General features: G+C 41.1%; 1 protein-coding gene across 3 annotated transcripts in view; it reads right to left on the reverse strand.

Annotated features, from left to right (window-relative positions):
- The window catches only part of SPATA6 (spermatogenesis associated 6), a 48,577-nt gene that overhangs the window by 9,580 nt on the left and 13,115 nt on the right, over positions 1-25,882 (reverse strand). For 2 of the 3 annotated variants that reach the window (XM_069023363.1, XM_069023361.1), the window contains exons 6-11: positions 18,875-18,955; positions 16,743-17,021; positions 15,043-15,130; positions 13,374-13,414; positions 12,137-12,312; positions 2,948-3,047 (exon numbers count right to left, since the gene is read on the reverse strand). In XM_069023363.1, the coding sequence (XP_068879464.1) occupies positions 2,948-3,047; positions 12,137-12,312; positions 13,374-13,414; positions 15,043-15,130; positions 16,743-17,021; positions 18,875-18,955 (765 nt within the window). The remainder of the gene's footprint in view (positions 1-2,947; positions 3,048-12,136; positions 12,313-13,373; positions 13,415-15,042; positions 15,131-16,742; positions 17,022-18,874; positions 18,956-25,882) is intronic. The other variant, XM_069023362.1, reaches the window with a different exon arrangement.

Consider the following 25,882-nt stretch of genomic DNA (forward strand, 5'->3'; position numbering starts at 1 on the left):
CCGTGTGGAAGGAGCCAGTTGCTCACCTGAGATGGGACAGTAGAAATTTCAGTACACACAATCATGTTCACTCTACTCTGAAGAGCAAAGACCCTACTTAAGGGCTGATATTAAGTGATGCTTTCAGCACAAGTCAATTGCTGTAAGGATTAGTAAACAAATCCATCTTTCATGCTATAGGAGAAATAATTGGAAAAAAGACTGCAGTAAAAATAATCACACTTGCTGGTAACACAGAACTGGGAGAAAAGACAATAAATATAGTGGTAGATGGCAATAAGATGCAGAGCAAGCTGAACAGCAGCATATGGATGAGGAAAAACCTGAGAGGATTTATACTGGTGAAATGCAAGGTAATAAGTGTGTTTGTAAACAGGAAAGCTCTCTTCCTTCAGCAGTCACAGACTACAAAGCACTGAAGAGGAAATGGGGTACAGTGGTAAATAGAACTCTGCAGCATTTGCCAGAGGCACATTATGTTCTGGAAAGCAAAAAAAAAGATGGAAACATTACGATACTGTCAGAATGTCACAGCAGAACGGTACAGTGGACACCCCAAGGAATCTGCAGCAGAGCTCCAGCCACACTATTTTTGCAGAGCATTATGAAAATGAAATTTTGGGAGACACAGTTGGATGCTTCTGGGGATGGTTATTTAGCATTAGGCTCTTTGGAATGAAACAGAGTAAGAGATACTTCTTAACCTTTCAAAGTTTGAAGAGGATCTAGATTGGAGCCAGAATCTGCTCACCACATTGCCAGTGAACTTGTTTTACTATTCCCTCACTTTCAAGTTGACCTATTTACCTCAGCCATCCACTGTGCAACACCACAGCCTAGATATTGGGGCATGTGGGGAAGCACAACCAATCCTGGTGTATTTTACAGCACTCACTGCACAGAGAACAGGTATTTTTTTCCTTTTTTTTAATCAGGTCAGCTGCTGTGAGCACAGCTTTCACAAGCCAGCTCTACACAACTATCCAATACCACAAGACTTCTCAGTAGCATCCTTCCCTTCCTTTTGCTCACTGGAAGGAAATGGAGTGAGAAAAATGGTCCTTTGCCAGCATTGCTCTGACCAGATTGATAATTAAAGGTCCAACACCCTAATAGCTGGATTCTTTAGGGCAGAAACACAAGGTTTTCCAACAGAAGAGGGAGAAGTATCATCTCTGTTTATTAATCCCTGTGAGGATTCAGCAAGTGTTTGATCCTGGAAGTGACAAGGTGCAATGACAGAAAGCCAACAGAAAGTCCCACAATTCAAGAATTCCATCACAATGTTTGCAGAGTCTTTTTGACTGCATGGAGAGACCATGTAACCAATCATCCAACTCTCCTTATCATAAATTCATGCTCTACTGTTCAAGGAAAGCAGCCAAGAACCACTGGAGATAGTTCAGGCTGTGCAAGCTTTCATTAAATGTAGGTGCTGGACTGACAGGAAATCCAGTTTGTTATCTTAAGTTCATTGAAACATCAGGGAAGCATTTGATGTGATTTGTACCTATTCTGAGTGGCTGAAACACAGAAAAATGTCACGGGCATCTATTTGAGAGGCAGCAGCTCACAAAATCATAACATTCACATACAAACTCAGAGAGGTACAGCATGAACTAGATCAAACAGTCTTAGTATGCAAGAGAAAAGCTTTTTTTGAATTTAAAGAAATAACCACAACTAAGCTAAAAATGAAGATGGAACAGGAACAAGAAAACAACCAGATTAAGTGAGAATGAGGTGAGACAATGAGCTGCCCAACTTGGCTAAATTTGGGGACATAAATAAATAGATAAATAAATAAATGAATGAATAAATAAGGACTTCAGAGTGAACACATCTTGCAGGAGTGGATCAAGACAACAAGCATCACTTCTGCCATGGGTTTCCTGTAGCCAGTGGAGTCCCCCCATCCCAGCCAGCACAGCAGTGCTGCCCCTGCTCTTGCTGTGGGGAATGTGATGGGGGACATCAGGGCTCCCACACTTTTTATCCCACTTCCCACTGATACAGGGAACTACAGCCGAGAGGAAAGCTGGACAGCTGGGGACAGCAGCAACTTAAAATCACACCAACATTCAAAAGCAGATTTCTGTCAACATTCCATCTTCTAAGACAGAAACTGAAGCAAAAAAAGCTGCCTTTCTCCACTTTGGGAGACTTATGTCTCTTCTAACCCATCAATAACATTTCTGAGTTAGACTGCCAGAGCTCCTAATCATTTTATATCATAATCATCATTACGATCATTATATCATAATCATCTCTCATCCTTACATCCTTTTTATCCTACCTTTCTTTTGCTTCACCTCACACTCAAGACTGTAAAGTCTCTGCAGATGAACAATCTTCTTTTTCAGTTGGTACAATGCTCTGGCGTTTTTTGAGAAACTGTGTTTTTCAAAATTACAACAGGAAAAATTTTTGTCTGTCTAAAACCACACCTCAAAATTTCATCAAGGGTAAAATATTCTGTTCCTGGGTGTAATCTCATTAGACAAAGAGCTCTGTTCACTGAAAGCCAGGTAATTAAGGGGAAAAAACCACACATCTGAAGAATAATATTAGCTCTAGAAACAGCTGGATACATGCAGCTACTGATGTGCAGCTGCACAACATGTTAAGCCTTGGTGTTCTACACATCTGTAACATTTTTTGCTTAAACTGGAAGTGGAGAATCAGGATATAAAAAAACCCCAAACCTCAGCATAATTGTCCTCAATAAGCCATGAGAGGGTGCCTGTACCACTTGCCCATAAAGGCTGAAGATAAGGAAGCTTCTGAAATCAGTTGTGAAACAGTTGAGCTCACACACCAAATCCGTATTTCTACAATCAAGGCTGTCTCAAAGGACAACATTATAATAAATCCAAGACTGTAGGCACAGTTCTCTTTTTCAGCCATTTTGGAGAAGAGAAAGGATTTAGTTTGCAGTCAAACTTACAAATATCAGGCGCTGTCTAGCACTGTGTGTCCTTAAAATATTTTTCACTCTTTTATGGATCTCATCTCCATTTGCTGGTGAAGGCCACCCAGTGCTAAATCTGCAAGAGGGAGAGGAAAAACAAAGTGAAGAAATATTTTCTTCTTGAAAAGCTCATTGGTTCAGATTTCTTTTTTCTTTTCATTATGAAGCATGCATCACTTCCTTCTATTTGGAACACACACAATGTTTAGATTTGATTCTTTTTCTCCTCTGGGGTACAAGTAAAGAAGCATTTCAAAGCAGTGCATAAACAGTGTGCAGCCACAACACCAAGAGAAGATGCAAAACACAGAAAATGTTGATGATTTTGTAACTTGAATAATGTTTCTGTAACGTTTGTGTGGCCCCTAAAGAATAGAAAAGCTATACTATTCCCAGTGACCAGGTTTCAGCTGCCTCTCTTTAAAGGAAGTATTGCACACATGAAGTTCTTCTCCCTGGAATAAATCAAAAGGACAGTAACCCCAATGCATCCAAATTGGAAAACACATGGAGTTAAAAACCTGCAAATTCAGTCTTTATTTCACAAGAGGAACTGCATTTTACTTTTGATTTTTTTTTGGTTGGTTTTTTTTTTTGGTTGGTTTTTTTTTTTTTTTTTTTTTTTGGTATTAAAAACTAGGTAGCTTTCTTGGTATGAGTAACTTAAAACAAACAGCTACTTTTGGATTTTGCCCTTTTATGTTTTGGCCCACATTTTTTTCCACTTTGCTAAAAAAGCCCTCATCCTTCTCAGCAAGTTCAGAAGCTGGCAGAAATTTCATATCAATAGTTCTTCTCAGTCTCTTAAGGGAGGCAACTAAGATTTAAGAATGGGATTGTTTACATGCCAACCACATGTTATAATATTAAAAAAAAAAAGTATTTTATTTTAAAGGGACATCAATAGAAGGAAAGAATAATTAAGGGAAAGATATGAAATGCTTCCTTATATAAGCTCATCACACTGGAAAGAAACAGAGCACCGAATCAAGACTGTGCATCTTCATTTCAATCTTTCCTAAGCCCTGAGAGCCTGACTTTGCACCAAGAAAATCAAAACTCATGATGTGGTATCATGCTAATGTGAGCACGGGTCACTGGGCGAGCTGCAAGCTGGCAAACCAGGCACTGCAATCCGAGCTGCTGAACAGCAGCCAGCAGCAGCACGGAGCTGCCATTCCCTGGCTGGATTAGGAGCACCAGGAACACCGACATGCTTTGGTAGCTTCCCAAATTTGATGCAGTGGAGAAACAGCATGACTCTGAATCCTGAGATTCCCCAGTTTGCTCTGTACAGCGACTGGGACTGCCAGCTCTTCTGCCCTCCTGTCTCCAGTTTATCACATTCCCTGCATTTTTATCCAGTCTAACACTCTCAAATCCCCAGTCTGATCGTGCCTGGCTCAGTTCACCTTCACCAAACCTCCAGAAATCTCAACACAGCTGAAGAACTGCCCAGCTCCTTCCAAAAAGAACAAACTGAGTACACAGGGAAAGCTTCAGTACAAAACAAGCAGCCTGTCAATGTTGAAATTAATGGAAGCAGGATCCTGAAAATGGGAAGTGCCACATTACCTTGAAGGTTGCAGGCAGGGCATGGAGTTCTTTGCAATCTTTTGGATCATTCCTTTTATTACCAGAGACAGAGACTGAAATATAACTAGAAAGTGACCAGTTCTCAGCTTTTGAGTAATCTTCTATTTTCTTTTATCTAAGCAACTTATTGGGACTCACTTATTGTTGCTTATATTTCCAAAATATCTCTCTTGGTTCTAAAAAGCTCCAGTATTTTCAGCCTATTTATGGGTTTCTTTAAAGCAATTCATCTACTTGAGAATACTTCTATTTTTCTTCAAGAAAGGGTGCCAAGAAATGACACAACATTGGAAGTATGTAACATACAATCTATAGGGGGATGTATTTCCATATTTCTAAAATGATTTTATCGTTGTTTATCCTTGCATCATTATAAGCAGGAATTTTCACCAAGTTGGCTCTAACATTCCTATTGCTATCCTGAGAATTTTACAATTAATTCCAAACCCAAGAGCATGTATGGCAAATTCATACTGCACAATACTAGAATCCAGCAATCTGCTGCACTAAAAGATCTCACGTAACTTCTAAGAGAAAGTAAAACAGTTTGTGAATTTTGTTAGGGAAGAAAAGCATTGCCTTTAAAGAAACAGAAGTCTGAGTCCCTTAAGCAGGAAAGAATGTTCATTTCCCTAATGCAGTCAAACCCCATTTGATGTCCTGCATTACAATGCATGTGCTCTATCACCACCTGTGTTTTGAAAAAAACACTTTCTTTTTTTAAAAGAAGAGAGGTAAAGGAAAGGGGCTGCAGTGGTACTATCATCTTATGGCTTCCCATCAGAATTTACAACATTTACTGATATGAAAGGACCTCTGAAATGCATGTTTAAAAATCTGCATCCTAGATGTAGTGAGTAATTTCCCATTTGACAAATAAAAGATAGAGCCATGAAGTCATGGCATTTTCTCTTATTTTTACAGCAGCTGCTGTTCTTCCAACACTGCTTGCTCTGAGAAGCTGGAATAGATTGCCTTTGGGAAATAAATTTTATGAAATTCATATGTAAGATTTCAGATCATTGTTATTAATCGTAAATTTACAAATATTCTTGGAGATAAATGTATTTACTTTTGGGAAAAAAAAGAAAACCCAGCTTGCTATTGTACTCAGTTAGAAAATACATGGCTATGTCTGCAAGAAGAAGATTTAAGTACTTAATTCGAGAACTATTAAATTCTTTCTCCAGGTGATTTTATGATCAATCCACTAGTGTGCGCTGTGGTATAACAAATGTTAGCCACTCACACAGGCCTCAAACTTTATTTACCAAAAAGAAAAACCAAAAAAACCCTTAAGTGTGATTAAAAATGGTATCAGCTTCTTTTTAATTAGCTTTTCTAGTATTTTTATTGTCTAATTTTAGCAACAACTATAGAGTCTAACCAACGTTTAAAGAATAACGTTAATATTTACCAACTGAAACGCAAACTAAAATAAAATCATGCCTGAAACACAAACTAAAATAAAATCATGCCTGAAATGTAACAACTATAATCTGAAATGAAACCTTTTTATGATATCCTAACTCTCCAATTGGAAATACTTTATAAAACAGGCTTTACAGCACAGCTTCTTGGAGTATAAATAAAGGGATTCCATTTGCCCAAAATCCCCAATAACAACTCTTTAAAATGACCAGCTACTTATTTATGTGATTAAGGTGTCACTATCACATTGCAGTGTTCAAAGGAAAGTCATTTCATTTCAATGACTGTTTGTCCTGATAAACGAAATAAACTCCTACAGCTGTATTCTTTGTCATACTTTCAATTTTCCCTGTGACTTGCAAACATGCTGCAGTTACATCAGTTTAAATTGTTTATTGATTCCAATAGATTGTATAAACACTTTGGAAATATAGCTCAGTGACCTAGAAAAAGCCAGATCAATCAGAGAACTTTTCAAGATTAATTTCAAAGATGTTGTGTTGAGTCCGATCAAGGAAACAGAACCATTTTCCCTTGTAATGTGACTAAAAGGCATTTATTTTCTTTTATGAGATAAGGACTTTTTTTAAGGTCATACAGACAACATCTGCCTTGGTGAAAAAAAAAAAAAAAAGGCCAAACAGACAGTGTAGATTTTGTGCTAAAGATTATTTTCATGTATAATTTTATCCATTAGGATGAAATACTCCATTAGAAATGCAAACAGGACAGATCCACCCATGTACTCTACTCAAACAGCAGCTTGCAAACTTGAGAGCTGTAATAAATAGGAATTTTTAAATGTCAGACAACCCAATCATCCACTTGCACATAGCAAAAACATTAATATCACATTGGAGCAGGAGATATTAATACAGTTCAAATCAGCAGCATTAATGCCAGAGCCTTGTGCAGAATAGTTGCAGTGGCTCTCGTGACCCCTTCCCCCAGAATGGCACCTCCCTGCCTTGGGAACAATTCCATGCATGTGGCCTCCACCAGAATTCATCAGCCTCAAAGACACAGACCTCATGCTGAGCAAAACCACATTCAAGGATAAACTATCAGAGGAGAGAAATCAATGAAGCCCTGTAGTACCAGATTCACAACTGCAGAGAACGCTACTATAATTGGGGGGAAGAGGGAGTAAGAACACTTAAAGCTGAGTATAACCTGAAAAAACCACAACCTGCAAGAACTCACACGTGGAAGAGGAGAGAGTCTCAACAAAACCAAAAATATTTAACTCTGAAATAAAAAAACCCACCTCACATATTTTATATCTATGCAGGTATTTATTCAGCATTCATGGCAGGGAAGGAAGCTGCTTTATTCTCATTTAAAAGGACATGAAGTGGTAATTCAGGAGGACGGACTTAGCTTGCAGTGCATACTGGTCTGTAAGGAGGCACAATAGAAAAGCTGGGCTACACTTCAGGGTTTTCCTGGTCTATTTAATCAAGGACACAGTTTTGGTTTGCTTTTTCTTAAAGTGACCGATGGCTGTGATGCAGCTCTGAAGTGTTTTAGAGGCTCTGTTTGTACATAGCAGCCTGAATTGTAATCAAGTTATACCAACACAAACCCCCTACATTCTCACAATGCTGCAAGTGGAGGAGGGTGGCTGCTTTCACAGTGGCACGATACTACTACGAAGCAGAAACAACTACACACAGACAGGGCCTTAAATCAAAGCACAGAAGCCTAAATATTTGGAAGCAGAAGCTGACAACTTGCTCTCCCTCTTCAGCAGGAAATGAAAAAAAGGTAAAACTTCTCCTGTTTTCTATGTAGCTTCTCTTACTTCCAAAAGCCCTGTTTACAGTGGGGCCTTGAAGCACTTGTGACACATTCAAGTGCTGAGTTCTTAAATTAGTAAATGCTTTTTTCTCCCCTCCTTTTCATAACCAGCCCTTAAAACTGTGGCAATATACATCATGTGAAAAGTGAAACTTAATGGCAGACAGCTTCCAAAATTTCAATGAAAGTCAATACTCCAGCTGAGCAGTTGCTCCCAAAAGGTCGAAGTCATTGTGGTACTAAATCATTAGCATGTCACAAATTGGCTGCACCTCCTTATGCTCTTTGGAAGCTTTTCCATTACCTTCTATCTTCTTTGAATTTATTAATTTATACACAAAATGGCTCTGACAGCAATCAATTTCAAATTTACTTACTGCTGCAGCAAAATCAACCAATGAAGATGACAAATGGTACAGATGTTGGTCAAAAATATGAAACAAGGCTTAGGTACTGCTCACTTTTGCAGAATGTAGTATGAAATAACTGATTTTCAAGTGCTGATTCCAGAAGTTAAAATTTAAAGGATACAAAATAAGTAAACTTTCCCAAGAGGCGAGATTGGTAAACCCAAAACCTTCCTGCCAAAGTAAATTCCAAAACTCAGAAATAATGACTTTTAAATGGTTAGAAATAGACAAGAAACCTAGGTGCAGCCTCTCCTGAGAGCAAGCTTTGTTCCTAAGAAGTCTGCAGTATTTTTCAGTGTACTACTTTGTAATAGAAGTTCTCAAAATTTCAAACATACCCTCTCACAGAAGCAAACCCTGTCTCAGGATGCAAGCCAGTCTCTAAAGCACCAGGTGAACCACCTGCTTCTGTGTTCTGCTGTGCAATAAAAATAACCCCCAAGATCCTGGGATGACAGTTTTCAAGATCAGTGAAACCAAAAATTCTGGGTAACTGGTGTTTTCAAGGACTTCACATAGGCTCTAGTATTTCATTAATATATATTAGTTACTATCATTATATCTATCATTACCAATATCTAAGTTCATGCTGTTATTTCCCTAGCACTTGGAAAAAGAGAATATAAAAAGATGGTAGTAAAACAATAGAGGAGTATTACAGAAGGGCATCTGATCCAGACTCTTAACCTCTGCCTCACTTCAAAGAGAACTTAGGTTTTTGTTAAATTTTATGGCAGGTAAGATCATGTATCAGCAGCATAACCAGGAGAACATGAAAATAGGCATCGAACTGCACTTCAATCTGGAAACAAAAGCAGAAGCATGCTATTTCCAGAGTAGGAAAAAGAATCCTTTGATCACAAATGCACGAGAAGTAGCTCTGCCTCTCACATAACAGAAACAGTCAAATACTCCCATGATTGTTGTAGTCTCTTGAGGAAAGGATTTTTCTTGTGCCAGCACACAGCTCTGTTCAAAGGACTTCTTGACCTTATGGAATCCATATCACTATTTCTCCTTTTCTTTCTGACAAGTACTTTGCTGCAGGTTTCAGTGCTGCAAGGAAGGCTTAGCTTGTAAGTCCCCAAGAAAAACACCATCTTCTAGGAGTGCATGAGGATGTCTGTGCACCATGAAAGCAAAGTCTGGACTCCAATTTTGCTTTCCTGAAGCAGCACTGAAAGAACAGAGTGCAAATGCTCTTTCCCAAAGCATCCAGGATGCTCCTCTCTGCACAAAAGGCCACTGATCTCTGCACAACCAACCAAACAACTGCCTTGGCACACTGTGGGGCACACACCATGGGCAAGAACTCAAGGGTCTGTATGTGCCACTGGCCTGCACAGGAGCTCCAGTGAAACCTCACAGAATCATGGAATAGTGAGGGATGAAAGGGACCTCTGGAGGGTTGTATGGCCACATGACTCTGCTGAGTGTCAGCTTCCAGCATCAGCAAATGCTTTCCTTACACGATGTGCATAATGAAAATGTAAAAAGAAAGTATGAAAAATCAATATTCAAAACTTGGCTGTCTTGTTCAATAGTAAATCTATTTACAGTTCTGCTTCTGACTGAAATCCCAGAGGAAAGGGGAAGAGGATTGATTTGTGGTGTCTCTATCAGGCTCAAAGAAAGGGACTGAAAACTGCCAGGAAGGATACAAAAGGGCTCAGAGGACCTTGCACAAGACCCCAATTTCTGTCTCACTGAAAAGTATTGCAGTGGCTTAACAAGTACACAGCAGGGCTCTGGGAAGTACTCCCAAGAAGGCAGACAGTCACTTCACACTACTTTAAAAAAAAAGAAAGGGAAAAGAGGGAACTAAAGGTCGAGGTGGGGAGTCAAGTTTCGTATTGACTGTGAGTTGACTAGCATTAAAAATAGTAGCCTGGATATGCTAAGCAATTTGTCTTTGTACTTCAAAATAAAATTGAGGAAATAAACACCAAATGCTGTGAGATAAGACTCCATATTCTTGCAATTACACTAACACTGCTATACTTTCAGTGCACTGATTTCCTCTGTATTTCTATGATCTGAACAGCAGCGTTTGCATGCATTTCCAAACATTGACCTCTAAACCATGTTTGTCATTCCAAGTATAACTCTGAGTACACAATCAGCTAAAACCATTGTTATCTCAGCAGCATGAAACAGAGATCAATTTTTTTTAGACTATGCCCTTTATTTTTCATTTTGAATTTCTTTTCTGATGACAGAAGTAAATGGTTACATATTTTACATAAAGAGATGTTACAGCTCTGAAGAGCTGAGAACATTTGCTTTAATAAGAAGAAAAAACATAATTTCACAAGATCAGAAATCTCTTCTGGAGAGAGGCTCATAAGAGAAAAAGCAAGAACATTCAGACAAGTTCAAGATTAACTGGCAGACGACTGAATTACCATGCATGTAACAGCAACTCACAACATAAAGACCTTCCTGCTATCAATAGAAGGCACCCCCATCAGCTTTAAATAAAATGTGTATATGATGTAGCCCCAACCCTCCAAAAGGAGTCCAGCTGAAAGAAGGATAAAAAAGTTACCATGACAATATCTCTTCCCCAGATACGGGTAATTAATGCACACACATTGTCGCAGGAGAGTGGGGAGGCAGACAAGATTACAAAGAAACCTCCTTCAAACCCCAGATACATCCTAATCTCTGTATAACACTTCTCAAGACACACTATTACACAGAACAACTAACAAACAAGTTTTCAAGCAGAGGAAGATGTTAAAACAACAACTTGAACTTTGTGAGTATTAAAAATTCAGTCCCCACCTGCCATCTGTCATTTTTCTTTTTAAAGAAAAAAACTGAGACAGTTTTTCTATTTTGGAAACAAGCATTAGGCCACGTGTAGGCTGTAAAATGCAACCTGCAAGCATGGACTAACTTGGTGCCAATGGTAACAGAGTGTGAACTGGTCACCAAAACATATCTTCAGCATTCAGGATGGCTCATCAGTTTAATCCTTTGTTTCTCCCAGTTATTTTATGTATTGGCTTACTCAGGCCTAGCTTTGCATACAGTCTTCCTGTTCCCAGAAAGCCAACCAGTAACTTACTACTTGAATGTACAAGAGAAGCACAAGAACATGTTCTATTCAGCAGGAAGCAGGGAATACTCTCCTTGAAGGACTGGAGGGCTTAAGCATGAAACCATCTGTTGCTTTTTGATATTTCTTCCATCCCACCCCCAGAAGACACTGAAGGTTGCCCAAAATATTAATCCAGGGACTGAAATCCACTGAATTAAGGGATATTTGAAACTGTTCCCAACCCAGTCCCACTGGGGTCAGTGGCGATAACTAAGAAAAATAATTGAAATATAGCAATTAGTATACACACAATTCCTGCAGAGGTCCATGCTTCAGCTCAAAAAATCAAAACCAAAATCTTGGGATGTCAACAAAGTGAAAAGATTGGAAAAAAACACACTGAGTAGATTAAAGCTAGCCCAAGCATGTCAGTCACACATCTGAGTACAGCACAGCCACAAGTATGTGCTCAAAAACACCAGTCTGAAGTCAGAAGGAAAAAAGGTTTCCCAGTACCTACTGTAAAGCTTACTTGACATGTATCTGTACTTATATCCCTGAGATTCCAATCACCTCTGAAACAGTGGTGATTCATTTAAGTGATGATTTATTTATTCTGTTTCAGATGGACATTGGCAGCCTAAAATCTGGGGTGTCATCATTTCAGAAATTTTCATTGCCATGTTATTAGGATTGCAATCATCAAGCAGAGAGGTGATGACAAACACAGCAAAAGGAAAAGTCAAACAACAACACAGCTGTTGCAGGAAGATTTTTCAGTCTTTTCAGCCCTCACACCTCCAAACATGCAAACTACAGTCACTGTTATCATCTGCTCACTCTCCTAATTCCATAGTGTCATGAACAAGACCAGGGCATTACCTTTCCCTCAGAGAAGATCGATTCAGCACAGAAGTCAGAGAAGGCTCCTGAACTGCTGGAGGTGCTGGATGCTCCAATGAAGCAGCAGAATGGGACTCTCTGTTGGGTGGATCTGAGCTCACATCCTCCTTGGAAGCAGCAGAACTGCCCAAGCCTTTTCCACGGGTAGATTTGGCCTGAAAAATACCCCACCAAACTAAAATTTATTATGAATATCAAGATGTACAATTTTCATGTTTTTATTTCTCAAACCGAAAGGTTAGAGATTGTACATTCATTCAGGAATATCTGTCTGCTGGGGAAAGAACAAGGACCCTTATTTCATACAAAAATCCATGGTCTAAAATAAATCAAGTCTCAGAGGAATCTGTTGGTAACTAACACACCATCTTACGTGAAACTCTAACAGCCCTTTTATCAACTTTTCTCAGTGCACAACTTAAAGGCTTAGCCAGGAATCTCACAGATTCAGAATAATGCCTGAGAGTCTAAACAACCCATGGAACAATCCAGAAGTGGCACAATGTAATAAACTCACGTGGTACACAGAACTACAGTCCTTGCCAATAATAGTTTGGAGTCTGACAAAAGTGTGCTTAACATATATAAAGTTTATACTTAAAATTCCCTTTCTTTCCACCTCCCACTTATCATCAGTTCTCCCAGCCATTAGGAAATTTGAGAGGGCACACATAATTAAATGCCTAAACCCACAATTTTTACAGTACTTCACGAATGCTGGCAGAAAACAACTAAATGAGGATGTAAAGAATAAAACCCAGAAGAACCCTGACATTAATCTTCAGATTCTTTCAATACACAAAGAACCTAAAATCTGAAAAAGAAAGGACGTGAAATACCACAGCAGTGGCTTGCCAGTTGTACCAGTGCTACCTTTGCACACAATTCCAGAATGAAGGATGCTCTCAGAATAACTGGTAAGGCAAATGCAAGCTGTCTTTAAAGGCTCCTCTATGGCCTTGCTGCAAGCCTTAATGCCAAGGAAAAGCAAGTTTTGTATTTTCAAGCCAACTTTACAAAGTACTAAGTTTCCTTTTATTGTTTGTAAATAACCTGCCAGCAGGCCTTAACTAGGCTAGATCAGATTTAAAATGCCCTTTTTCTTGTTTTTGATACTACTGTAGATAAAGTTTCAAAAATACCTATGCAAGACAATCCAAGAAGGACTGTCTTCCCAAAAACCAGTGTGTAAGCAATAACACTTCGAAGTACTCACTTCAGCTTTCTTGGGTCTGTAGCTGGCAAGCGGAGAAGGATCTGGAGAAAGAAAAAAGGTCCATGACAGAAGAAATAAAAAAAAGACATTTGCATTTCCTGAATTCTATTAAATCTTTTACAAAACATCCTATCTCTCTTCACAAACAAAACTAAAGCAATTTATTATTATTATACATTGTCTCCTCAGAATATTTCAGGAAATCACATTCTTTAGCTGAAAGCCATGACCTCACATTGAATAGAATACAAAGCTTGAAATAATAGTGTGGGCACCCTCTTCTGCACAGACAGAAGTGGCACATTTTGTTACACTATTCATTGCTTAAATCAGTATCAAAAGAAACTCTGCCATTCCCCAAAATTCCCACATACATTGCTCTACCTTACTAATCCTCTCTGAACAACCATCATTTCCCTACAACCATCTCTCCCTCCTCCTATCACCTCTGCATTCCTTCCCTCACCACTCACTGACCCAGAGACAAGAAGTCCAGGGAAACAAACATCTTAGGGATGTACTGGTTTAGGATTTTTCACAGTGTCAATATGCATCCCTGAGGGACTGACATAAAATTTTCCTTCTTGGTCTGTTCTACCAGTTTGTACTGAACAGCCCTCACACTGTGACCCAGGAAAATCAAAAAAGGACTAAACTCTACTGTATGTATTAAGATTTCTAATCCTAGGAATCTGTTCTTTTCAGAAGTTACAGTAAAGCCTCAAGACACAGGCAGGTGACCAAAGAATCCTCTGGATATTAATACTGAGGTAGGTTTTGGTCTCCGAACTACTGGCCAGAAATCATCAGCTCCTTTTGTAAGTGGGCAATGCTATCAGATGATCTGGACTCTTACATTATCCAGCTATCACAGATTGGCAAGTCTGCTCCCAAAGGGGATGTGAAACCTTTAAAATCCAGCACCCAGTGCAACGACAAAGAACAAATGTAAAATAACATGTTCATAATGATTTGCTGTACAGCAAATTATAATTAGTGAGGAAATGAAATAAAAACGAGGCAGAGCATACATAAACAAATACTGATGAGACTCATTAAAATCCTCGTATTGTCAGACATATGCAATAAAATTAAGTTTGAGGGCACGTCCCTAAATTTCTGGTCCCACACTTTTTATTAAACTCTCACTTACTGATACCAAAGGCTGCTGAAGCAGATATTGGAGCATATCCTGGATGCTCATTAATAATGGTAAGTCACTGATCCACTACTCACAAATACTGCTGAAATAAACATTATTCATCTGTGAAGAAACAGAGTCCTTGAATTTCAAAATAATCAATACTCCAAGCCTGATCAACACACCCACAAACCATGGTGCAGATTTGCTCCACCATCCAAATCAATAAAAAAAGTGGAGTGAAACAGAGCACTCATCTGGGCTTTGGAATTCTCTCCTCCTATTTTCATATTATGTAGAACTATGTTCCAAGCTTCAGGAGGTAAAGGGCTATTCAAAGGCACCATTTGGAGCAGTAATTTATTCAGTATTCTTCCTTTCTCTAGGAAGAACTAACAGCTTGTTCTCCATCATACACTGACATTCTCATAATAAATAAAAAACCAAATAATAATAAAAAGCCCCAAATAAAACTACTTACTGAAGAAATCAAAAGCATGAATGAGATATGTAGTAGAAAATACTGACCAGAGGGTGCCTTGGTCCAGGCTTCTGCTGTGCTTTCTCGTGGGGACCACCAGGTATGAAGTTTAGCACCAGGACTTGGTTGTCCAACCTGAAGCACAAATACTGTTAAAATGCTCAGTATGAGATGTATCAATTCCTGTTTTTTCTGGTTTTCTTCATAGGATCACAACTAGTACTTTCTGAAATATTTTATTTAAGTACTATTTTAGACTATTTTCATAACACTTGGCTCATGTACATTATTAGCAATACTGTGCATAAACAAAAACAGTGCTAAAATGGTCCAGAAAACTCTGAATATCCCAATGTTGAAAGAAAGAGAAAACACAGATAGTTTCTCCTTCATCTGTAATGTCTACAGTCTTTTTAAACAATTGTTGGTGTCTCATACTTGTTCTAAACAGCTCCGATCTCACCAAGAGAGATCTGAATCTCTTCCTAATTAAAAAGTTACATTTAATAGAATCCAATTTTAATCTTCATGTCACACAAAATCTCCATGCCAAAAGAGCTCTCAGTAGCAAAGATGCCCTAAAAGGAGCATTCTCAATCTAGAAAGGCCATGACAGTCAGGATATGCTGAATTAAGAGACAAGCTTTTTCCTTTTTTTTTGTACAAACATAACCAAGCATTGAAAATAAATAATCAGTGTTAATGATGCTATAATTAAACTGTGAACTTCACCTATAGACCAAAAACCAGAAAAATTGAATAAAAGGAGTTAAAAGAAAAATATTTGAGAGAAACAGTTGATTGATGAATGATTATTGACCTATTAAGGCCATTTTGAATTTCTAAAAGGTAGCTATATGTAGAATAAAACTTGGAAAAGAATTCTAAACTTTGAAAATGTATTATTAATTAATTAGTATCTATTTAACCTATTAAGTATCTATTTAACCTATCTATTAAGCAAACTACTTAACCACTAGATTATCTAACTGGTTGTCGTAAGTGCCCAGAATTGTAGACCAATCATAATGTCACAGCACAGAATATGAACAATCCCATTTCTGCCCCTACCAATTCAAAGTGATTCTCTAAAAACAGAGGATTATTGCAATAAGAAGAAAAATTAAGAGGGGGGGAAAAAATATGAGTATATGATCCTCCAAATGGCTGGGAAATGTAGCCCCTTCATTTTAAAACTTATACACAATTTCTGTAAGTAAGTACCTAATTTCAGGACCATTTTTCACGTATGGCAAAAAGTCCTTATGCTATGAACTCTAAGTCAAAGTGTTTGAGATGTAGCTCTGAGCAAAGGAAGTGTTCCAAAGATCACAGGATGCCAACATAAAAAAAAGTTGAAAGAGAGGAAGTGCAAGTGTTCATAATGTGACTAGACACTCTTTCTTTAAAGTCTAATTCAGGAATTTTTAATACTAATATCAATTACTTCCAAGCTGAATTTATACACCTATTATCCTGTCTAGTGTGCTGGAAGAAAAGAAATGGGGCCTCAGAGAATTTAACCACGATATTCATGAAAGAATTTGATCTTTGTCTGTTACTAAAGCGGATAAAAGAAATTTTATTTTAGTTAATTTTACATTTAAATCACTCTGTGACAGACTGCTAAGGAGAGAAAAATTATTCATCTAAACTAAGAGCTGAATGAATTTTTGGAGCGCTATTTAGTGAAAGAACAATATTTGAACTGAGCTTAAGCTGGAAGTACCTTGGAGCAAATACAAACCCGTCTGATTACAAAGGGAGGTTTGTCAGTGTCTCTCCTGAACTCGTGAGGCCCGAGGTTCAGATGGGCCAGTCTCTGCCTGGCCTCCTCCGAGAGCTCGCACATGCGGCGCTTGGTGTACGGGGACGGCGAGCGCGACTTGGAGGCAATCGTGGGCTGCTCGTAGCTCCTCACTGCCGAGCTCTGCCTGCCCTTCTCAGATGGAGGAGGGCTTTTCTTTGGTACCTTTGAGTGCCTCTTTCCTTTTGGGGTTGAATGATGCACCCAATTCGTATCAGCCTGAAGTGAAGAAGAGAAATCATCTGATTTGACAGCGTGTACGATAAAGATCGCTGAACATAAAGCAAACAAGGAATTAATAATTTTAACAGAAGGAGATGCCATGGCAGCTGAAGTTCCCCTCACAAAACTGTAATCAAACAGCAATTAAAAAACAACGTGTTTACCATTTTCTCTGAAACCAAAAGAAGGTTAAACACCCAGTACTACACGTTAGATGTCAAGTGTCTGATACTTACTCAATTAGCTTTCTCACACAGTTAGTGGAGACAGTAAAAATTAAATTGAATTTTGTCACAAGTTCCTTTAATACAAACTTTACCTGAATTAGATATACACAGATTTGAAGCATATTTTTATCTGTTTAAGCTTTTATTTTAAAATTCTTACCCTTTAATATAAAAGATATAAATTAAAATAGGAGCCTATTTAATAGTTTGAATTATATGCATTTAGAGTTGCCTAAAGCTTCAAAAGAAGTGCAACTACATTCTTGAAAATTTGTATTTTCTTGGATCATGGTGAATTTACTAGTTCTTTAAAAAGTTATAACCAAGAAATAGTGTTTAGTCGAGAAAAATAATACTCTTCCTGTCAGAAATTCTTATTCAAGCTGGAGCCAGTTGACATTAGCCCTAAATCTGAATGTTGCATGCACTCCTTCAGTTCAGAGGAACGGAGAAATAAAATGTCCAGCTTGCCTTTAAGCCTTTCCCTCTATACCCAACCACTGGATGGGTGAGGCCAAGGCTGTGTGTTTGTTTTGCTTTGATTTGAACTTGGCAGCACACAGAATACTCCTACCACTCCTCTGAACTCCCATTTGTGCAGCTGATAGTGGGACACGGCATGGACTTGGCCCACACAAAGCCAGGCCTAATTCTCTAAGACTAATCTCAGCTTCATCAGAAGCAGGCGGTGCTGCTTCTGGCTTAGACCAGTTGTGAAACTGGACCTTCACTGTAACACAAGCAAATCTGAGCTGCCATTCATAGATACTTTCAGGAGCAGTTTAAATTTTAAATCAAATCGCCCTTATTCAAGTCACCTTCACTGAAGCCACTTTTCTGACAACAACAATTTTCACTGATTTTTAATTCTTCTTCTGTCTCAATACATTTCATTTGCTAAATTTGGAAGAAGTTTCTCATTGAAGTCATTAGCAATGCCACCAACAGGTCAAAGTCACCTAAGTGTCTTTGCACACAAGCCTTCCTGACAACCATTCCATTTTAATGATGCTGCACCATTTTTCAATAGTACAGAAAAAAAGGGAGGACGTAAGAGTAACTCTACATGACAGCTTGTGCCAGAAATCCAAACCAAAATTCCAATCTGTGAGACCAGAGTGCTACTTCACCTTTAACTGTACTGATAGCCAAAGCAGCATTTCCAGATTAATGTAGGTGACAGCCCTTTCAACAAAAATCTGCATTTCCATTACTGTCAATGATACAGTATGGAAACAATTAAAATTAATTGGTTTGGTTTAATAGTGTACCTTCTCTAACTTCACCTAGTTTTCACTGTCCTTAATTTTAAGTGTCAGCAACAAATGGAGAAGCCATCTTTCCATGTACAAATACACCAGGGACTGACATTTCACAGAACACAGCAGTTGATAATTGTTTCAGATTCAAGGAACTCTCAGCATCTACTGTCATACACCAAACCCACTCTTTACTCATACTTGATTAAAAATTTAATCAAGTTGTCAAGCACCCATGATACCTGCTTTAACCACAACAAAAGAATGAGAAAAGTTTGAAGTGAGCAGCACATGCAAAAATTGGAAGCAAGGCTATCAATATTAAATCTAGAAATTAAACTGCAAACAATTAAATTGTGCTAACCTGTATGTGACTCCTTCCAGAGCTTAACAGACTGTCTGAAATAAGGGAGATTGTAGAAAATCTCAATTTTGGTGCAATTCCCTAGAAGAGAGACAATAATTGAACATCCAACTCAAGATAAAGGGTATCAAAGAGGTAAATGTCACCTAATGTAACAAACCATTCCTAATTTTCAGCCATTTCCTTTGTTAATTTCAGCCTTTAATAAAGATAATTAGAAAAGACAGAACAGCAATGGTAAATGTCAAGATGCTAACATTTGCATTTCTGACAATTCAATTACAGATGATTACACTGCTTTTGTACAACAATTAAGGTCTGACTTTTATTTGAATACCTTTTTTTTTGTCAAAAGCACTTTTAAAGATTTTTCATGCCATGCTATGTGGCATAAATAAAAATTTCAGTCATGCTCTAGAAGTTTCACTAATGCTAACTTTGTAAACTTGTCTGAGAATAGTCTCAGTTGTGCCATCTCTTTTGTAAAAACATTTTGTTTAATCAGTCAATCACACTGCAAATAACTATTCATTTGTAACAGTATGACTAAGAATACCCTTCATTCCTTAATCTTTAGAATAGTCTGATTTCTGTGGATGTCTCCCTTGTTCCATAACCACGTTCCACTCCCTCACAATCCCCTCCTGCCCACAGGGCAGCCCTAGTTTGTCCCACTTGGAATCAGCGGGGTCCAGCTGGGCCTCAAGCACAGCAAGCACGGAGTAATGGCCAGCACGTCCCTCCATTTTCACATCATTAACAGCTTCTGCTCCACTCACCTGCTTTTACTACAGCCATGGCTAGGAACGTAACACCTCAGAAAACTATTGCCTTTCAAATTCACTGAGCATTGGTCAATGCATTCAAAATTTACTGGGTGTAAAGGACAGGGATTATGACGCACAAGCATTATATCCCAAACAGCAGCATCAAAAAAGGCATAAAAGAACTAAATGCCACGTATGCTATAAACACGTGGCAATCATCTATGTGCATCTTATAGACCTCTGCAGAACTCAAGAGAGAATCAAGTGCCCCTAGAAATTTCTACCCTCTCTTCTTTCAACATGGACAGAATTTTCTGCCTGAGGCATCTCAGTGCATGGGCATTTGTGCACGTGAACATACAAAATCACTGAGACATGAAAAGGAGCTGGGTGTGTTTGTGACTGTCCCACATTTGTAAAAATTAGCAGGAACTTCATGAGTGAAGTCTATTGATGAACCAAACTATTCTCTACCACCTGCCTAAACACTGATTTCCCATTAGGGAATATGATCTGGCCCCAGGATAGATTATGGAAATGTAAAGACAAAAATGCCAAGAAAGCTCAGTCATAGCAATTAACAGAGTCCAGGATTCAATCAAGTCAAGTTATGGCATATAAAAGAGGTTTTAAATCTGATCATCTTTAATCAACTCATTTTTACTACTAATGAATTGTCAAGTGCTATCAACAATTTAAAAAAGGACACATCAGAATTAGTATGTCTACTATAAAACGCAACAATAGAGCACCTACTGCTCTTACAGAGATTGAAAATGATTACAAAATTCTTAAGAGCTCATACCTAAAAAATGACACAAACCATGGTTTCTTCAGAGAAATAGTCTGTGGAGAGGGAATATAGGATGGCATTCGAATGCACAGGCATGGATATGTCAAAAGCATCTCAAAGGCCAGAAGCCATCAAAGGACTTGCTCTGTTTTTTGCATTTACCAAACTAGGTATTGCTGAAGGATATTCAACACAGAATTACACGAAGACTGTCATATTGCCCCAAACACATCTGTAAATGAAAATCCAGCCAGAAGGTTTTTGGGATCTCTTCTGCTTCTGGCTTAGTGGTATCTACAGCATTGAGCAGTCCTGCACCAATCATTAAACAGAAGGGACATAATAGCAATTTGATCATAGAAAAAGTACAAAGGTGGTTCATGTTTACAAGAATACAAGTCTAATATGTGCTTTTGACTGTAAGGAGTATGAGTACAACTCTAGCTTAAAAAAGCATATATGAATATGTCTCGGTTTGAAAGACAGGTGTCTGCTAAGGAAGGCAGAAGCCTCCCTTGGAGTGGCAGATGTAACCCCTTTCCCTCTGAGTTATTATAATTTTGAAATCAAGGGTCTTTAGGCAAAGATGTGGGAAAATAGGAATAACAGTTCTTTACTATATATATATATATATATATATATATATAACTAGTCAAACAAAACAACAACAACTATGACAGTAACAGCAAACACAAACCCAGTCCCAGCCTTCTCGGCTGTCAGGCTATTTCCCCTCGGGTGCAGTTCCGCTCGCAGCCGGCAGGGATCGCTGGCGGCTCCCGGTGAGCAGGGCAGGTGCGATGGTTCCCCCGCGGCTGCAGGGGGCGCTCCGGAGCGAGCTCAGGAAGCACGCGGCTGCTCTGATGCCCTGGGATCCCGGGGAAGGATGGAACAAAGGAGCTTCACAAACCGGTGGGCAGCTGGTCCCGGAGTCTCGGAAACAGCAGGCTGGACTGGTAGGCTGGAGCGGCAGGCACAAACACAAATCCCGGGTGGCAGACGAGATGTATCCAAAAGGGGAACCCCCCGGGGCTCCAGGCAGGCAGGGTAAGCACGGCTACAGCGTAGCGAAGGCTCGAAACAGCAGCGGGGCGGGCGGCCACAGCCCAGCCTCCAGCAGGGCAGGGAAAAGCAGCTTTGGGATCCCCGGTGTTGTTCCCAGCAGAAGGAAAGACGCCGAAAACGGGAACCAGCAGCTCCTTTCTCTGCACCTTCTCCCTCCAGACGCTGAGAGCGAACTGAACTGCCCGCCAGGTGAGAACAAAAGCCTGGCCGGGCCCTTTTGTCTTTCTTAAGTATGGCTATTTATCTCCTAGCAACATGCTATGGAAAAAATTCCTTTAACAGAAAAAAAAACTAGGACTAAACTGAAACCCCAACATTATCCACCCCGAATTTTTTTCCATACTAACATGTTACATGAAACTTAACTTTTTAACCATATAAATACAAGCATCACCTAAATTATATACATATGTACATGCTGATACTGATACAAGTACAGAGCCATGGGTAGTTCACCCTAAAACAAGGTCCCCTTGCGGTATGCATCGGGTCTCTCCATCCCTTTGCATCACCCACCAGGTACAACCTGGTCCCTGAGCAAAAACAACCCCACGGATGGGTTTGTCTTTGCTCAAGGCAGACTTTACCCAAACAGTTTTTCCAAGCATACCTCTCATGTGCACCACTGGAACCTTATCCCCATCTGTTGTTTGTAGGGGTTCGGATTGGGCAGGGCCGGCTCGGCTGGTGGAGCCTCGGGTGTTAACTAACCAGGTGGCTTTTGCTAAATGCACCTCCCAGTTTTTGAAACTCCCCCCACCCAGTGCCTTCAAGGTGGTTTTAAGCAGTCCATTACACCGCTCAACCTTCCCAGCTGCTGGTGCATGGTAAGGGATGTGGTACACCCACTCAATGCCATGTTCTCTAGCCCAGGTGTTTATAAGGCTGTTCTTGAAGTGAGTCCCATTGTCAGATTCAATCCTCTCAGGGGTACCATGCCTCCAAAGGACTTGCTTTTCAAGGCCCAGGATGGTGTTCCGGGCAGTAGCGTGAGGCACAGGGTAGGTCTCCAGCCATCCTGTGGTGGCTTCTACCATTGTGAGCACATGGCGCTTGCCTTGGCGGGTTTGAGGCAGTGTGATGTAATCAACCTGCCAGGCCTCCCCATACTTGTATTTGGACCACCGCCCACCATACCACAGGGGCTTCACCCGCTTGGCCTGCTTGATCGCAGCGCATGTCTCACAGTCATGGATGACCTGGGAGATACTGTCCATGGTCAGATCCACCCCTCGGTCTCGTGCCCACTTATAGGTGGCATCTCTGCCCTGATGGCCTGAGGCATCATGGGCCCATCGAGCTAGGAACAACTCTCCTTTATGTTGCCAATCCAGGTCTATCTGGGACACCTCTATTTTCGCAGCCTGATCTACCTGCTTGTTATTACGATGTTCTTCATTAGCCCGGCTCTTGGGAATGTGAGCATCTACATGACGGACCTTCACAGATAGCTTCTCTACTCGAGCAGCAATGTCTTTCCACTCCTCAGCAGCCCAGATTGGTTTTCCTCTGCGCTGCCATTTTGCCTTATTCCACCTTTCCAGCCAACCCCACAGAGCATTGGCTACCATCCATGAATCAGTGTAAAGGTAGAGCTTTGGCCACTTCTCTCTTTCAGCAATGTCCAGAGCTAATTGAACGGCTTTGAGTTCAGCAAATTGGCTCGATCCACCTTCTCTTTCCGTAGCCTGTGCAACTTGTCGTATGGGGCTCCATACAGCGGCTTTCCATTTCCGGCTAGCGCCTACAATTCGGCAGGAACCATCAGTGAAGAGGGCATATTGTTTTTCACTCTCTGGTAGCTCGTTATACGGTGGGGCTTCTTCGGCACGCGTCACCTGCTCCTCTTCTTCTTCAGAAGATAACCCAAAAGTCTCACCTTCTGGCCAGTTCGTAATTATTTCCAAGATCCCAGGGCGACTTGGGTTTCCAATTCGGGCGCGCTGCGTGATGAGGGCGATCCATTTGCTCCAAGTAGCATCGGTGGCGTGATGCGTGGAGGGAACCTTTCCTTTGAACATCCACCCCAGCACCGGTAGTCGGGGTGCCAGGAGGAGTTGTGCCTCAGTTCCAATTACCTCTGAGGCAGCTTGGACTCCTTCATAAGCTGCCAAGATTTCTTTCTCTGTGGGAGTGTAGTTGGCTTCGGACCCTCTGTAGCTTCGGCTCCAGAATCCCAGCGGTCGGCCCCGAGTCTCACCAGGCACCTTCTGCCAGAGGCTCCAGGACAGACCATTGTTCCCGGCTGCAGAGTAGAGCACGTTCTTCACCTCTGGTCCTGTCCTGACTGGGCCAAGGGCTACGGCGTGAGCGATTTCCTGCTTGATCTGGGCAAAGGCTTGCTGCTGTTCAGGGCCCCAGTGGAAATCGTTCTTCTTTCGGGTAACCAGGTAGAGAGGGCTCACAATCTGGCTGTACTCAGGAATGTGCATCCTCCAGAAACCTATGGCGCCTAGGAAAGCTTGTGTTTCCTTCTTGTTGGTTGGTGGAGACATCGCAGTGATCTTATTGATGACCTCAGTGGGAATCTGACGCCGTCCATCTTGCCACTTCACTCCCAGGAACTGGATCTCTCGGGCAGGCCCCTTGACTTTGCTCTTCTTGATGGCGAAACCAGCTTTTAGGAGAATTTGGATTATTCTCTCTCCTTTCTCAAACACTTCTGTTGCGGTGTTCCCCCACACAATGATGTCATCAATGTACTGCAGATGTTCTGGGGCCTCACCCTTTTCCAGTGCAGCCTGGATCAGTCCATGGCAGATGGTGGGACTGTGCTTCCACCCCTGGGGCAGTCGGTTCCAGGTGTACTGCACACCCCTCCAGGTGAAAGCAAACTGGGGCCTGCACTCTGCTGCCAGAGGAATGGAGAAAAATGCATTGGCAATGTCAATGGTGGCATACCACTTTGCTGCTTTGGACTCCAGCTCATACTGGAGCTCCAACATGTCGGGCACAGCAGCGCTCAGCGGTGGAGTCACTTCATTCAAGCCACGATAGTCCACAGTCAATCTCCATTCCCCATCAGACTTGCGCACAGGCCAAATGGGGCTGTTGAAGGGTGAGTGGGTCTTGCTGACCACCCCTTGGCTCTCCAGCTCACGAATCATCTTGTGGATGGGAATCACAGCATCTCGATTTGTCCGATACTGCCGGCGGTGCACTGTCGAGGTGGCAATTGGCACTCGTTGCTCTTCCACTTTCAGGAGCCCAACTGCAGAAGGATTCTCAGACAGTCCGGACAGGGTGTTCAACTGCCTAATGCCCTCTGCCTCCACAGCAGCAATCCCAAACGCCCACCTGAGTCCCTTTGGGTCTTTGTAATAGCCATTCCGGAGGAAGTCTATGCCCAGAATACACGGGGCCTCTGGGCCGGTCACAATCGGATGCTTTTGCCACTCCTTCCCAGTCAGGCTCACCTCAGCTTCCAAAAGGGTCAACTGCTGTGATCCCCCAGTCACCCCAGCAATGGATACAGGTTCTGCCCCCACATGTCCCGATGGCATTAAAGTACACTGTGCCCCAGTATCAACCAATGCATCATATTTTTGTGGCTCTGATGTGCCAGGCCATCGGATCCACACTGTCCAGAAAACCCGGTTCTCCCGTGCCTCTTCCTGGCTAGAGGCAGGGCCCCTCTAGCCCTGGTTATCATTCTTTCCCTGGGCATACATACTAGAGGTACCTTCGAGGGGATCTGACATATCATCCTCCTGTCTGTAATACCTGGCAGCTCGGTCACGGGAGGCTGAGGCTACTTTCACCTTAGCGGAACCCCCTCGGTTAGTGCCTCCCTCCTTGAGTTCACGCACCCGCGCTGCCAGGACAGAAGTGGGTTTCCCATCCCACCTTCTCATGTCTTCCCCATGCTCACACAGGAAAAACCAGAGCTCAGCTCGTGGGGTGTACCCTCTCTCTCTCGCAGGGGGACGACGGGCTCTGACCTGGGGGCCTGTGACTCGCACTGGTGCCACACTGACCTTCCTCATCTCCTCCATCTCCTCCCTCATTTCCTTCCTCATCTCCTTCATCTCCTCTTTGAGGTCCTGGACCACAGCAGAGACATGAGCTTTCAGTGGACCATTGACCATGCTGTCATAATTCCTGAGCTTGTTGGCAACAGAGCCCACTGTTTCTCGGTTATTGTCAGCATCAATGGTTGCAATGAAGGTGGTGTATTGCGATGGCCCTAGTCTTGCCAGGTTCCACATCATCTGTCCTGTGCACCTGACCTTATCGGGGTCATTACCGTGCTGTCCATCCCTCCCAAAGAGTACCTCTAATACTGCCACCTCTCTTAGCTGTTGGATCCCTTCCTCAAGTGTCTTCCACTGCATTCTATGATGATACTCCTGCATTCTCTCTTTGTGAATGAACCTTTCTCTC

The sequence above is a fragment of the Aphelocoma coerulescens genome, chromosome 8 (genome assembly GCF_041296385.1).
Source record: "Aphelocoma coerulescens isolate FSJ_1873_10779 chromosome 8, UR_Acoe_1.0, whole genome shotgun sequence".
NCBI classification, from domain to species: Eukaryota; Metazoa; Chordata; class Aves; order Passeriformes; family Corvidae; genus Aphelocoma; species Aphelocoma coerulescens.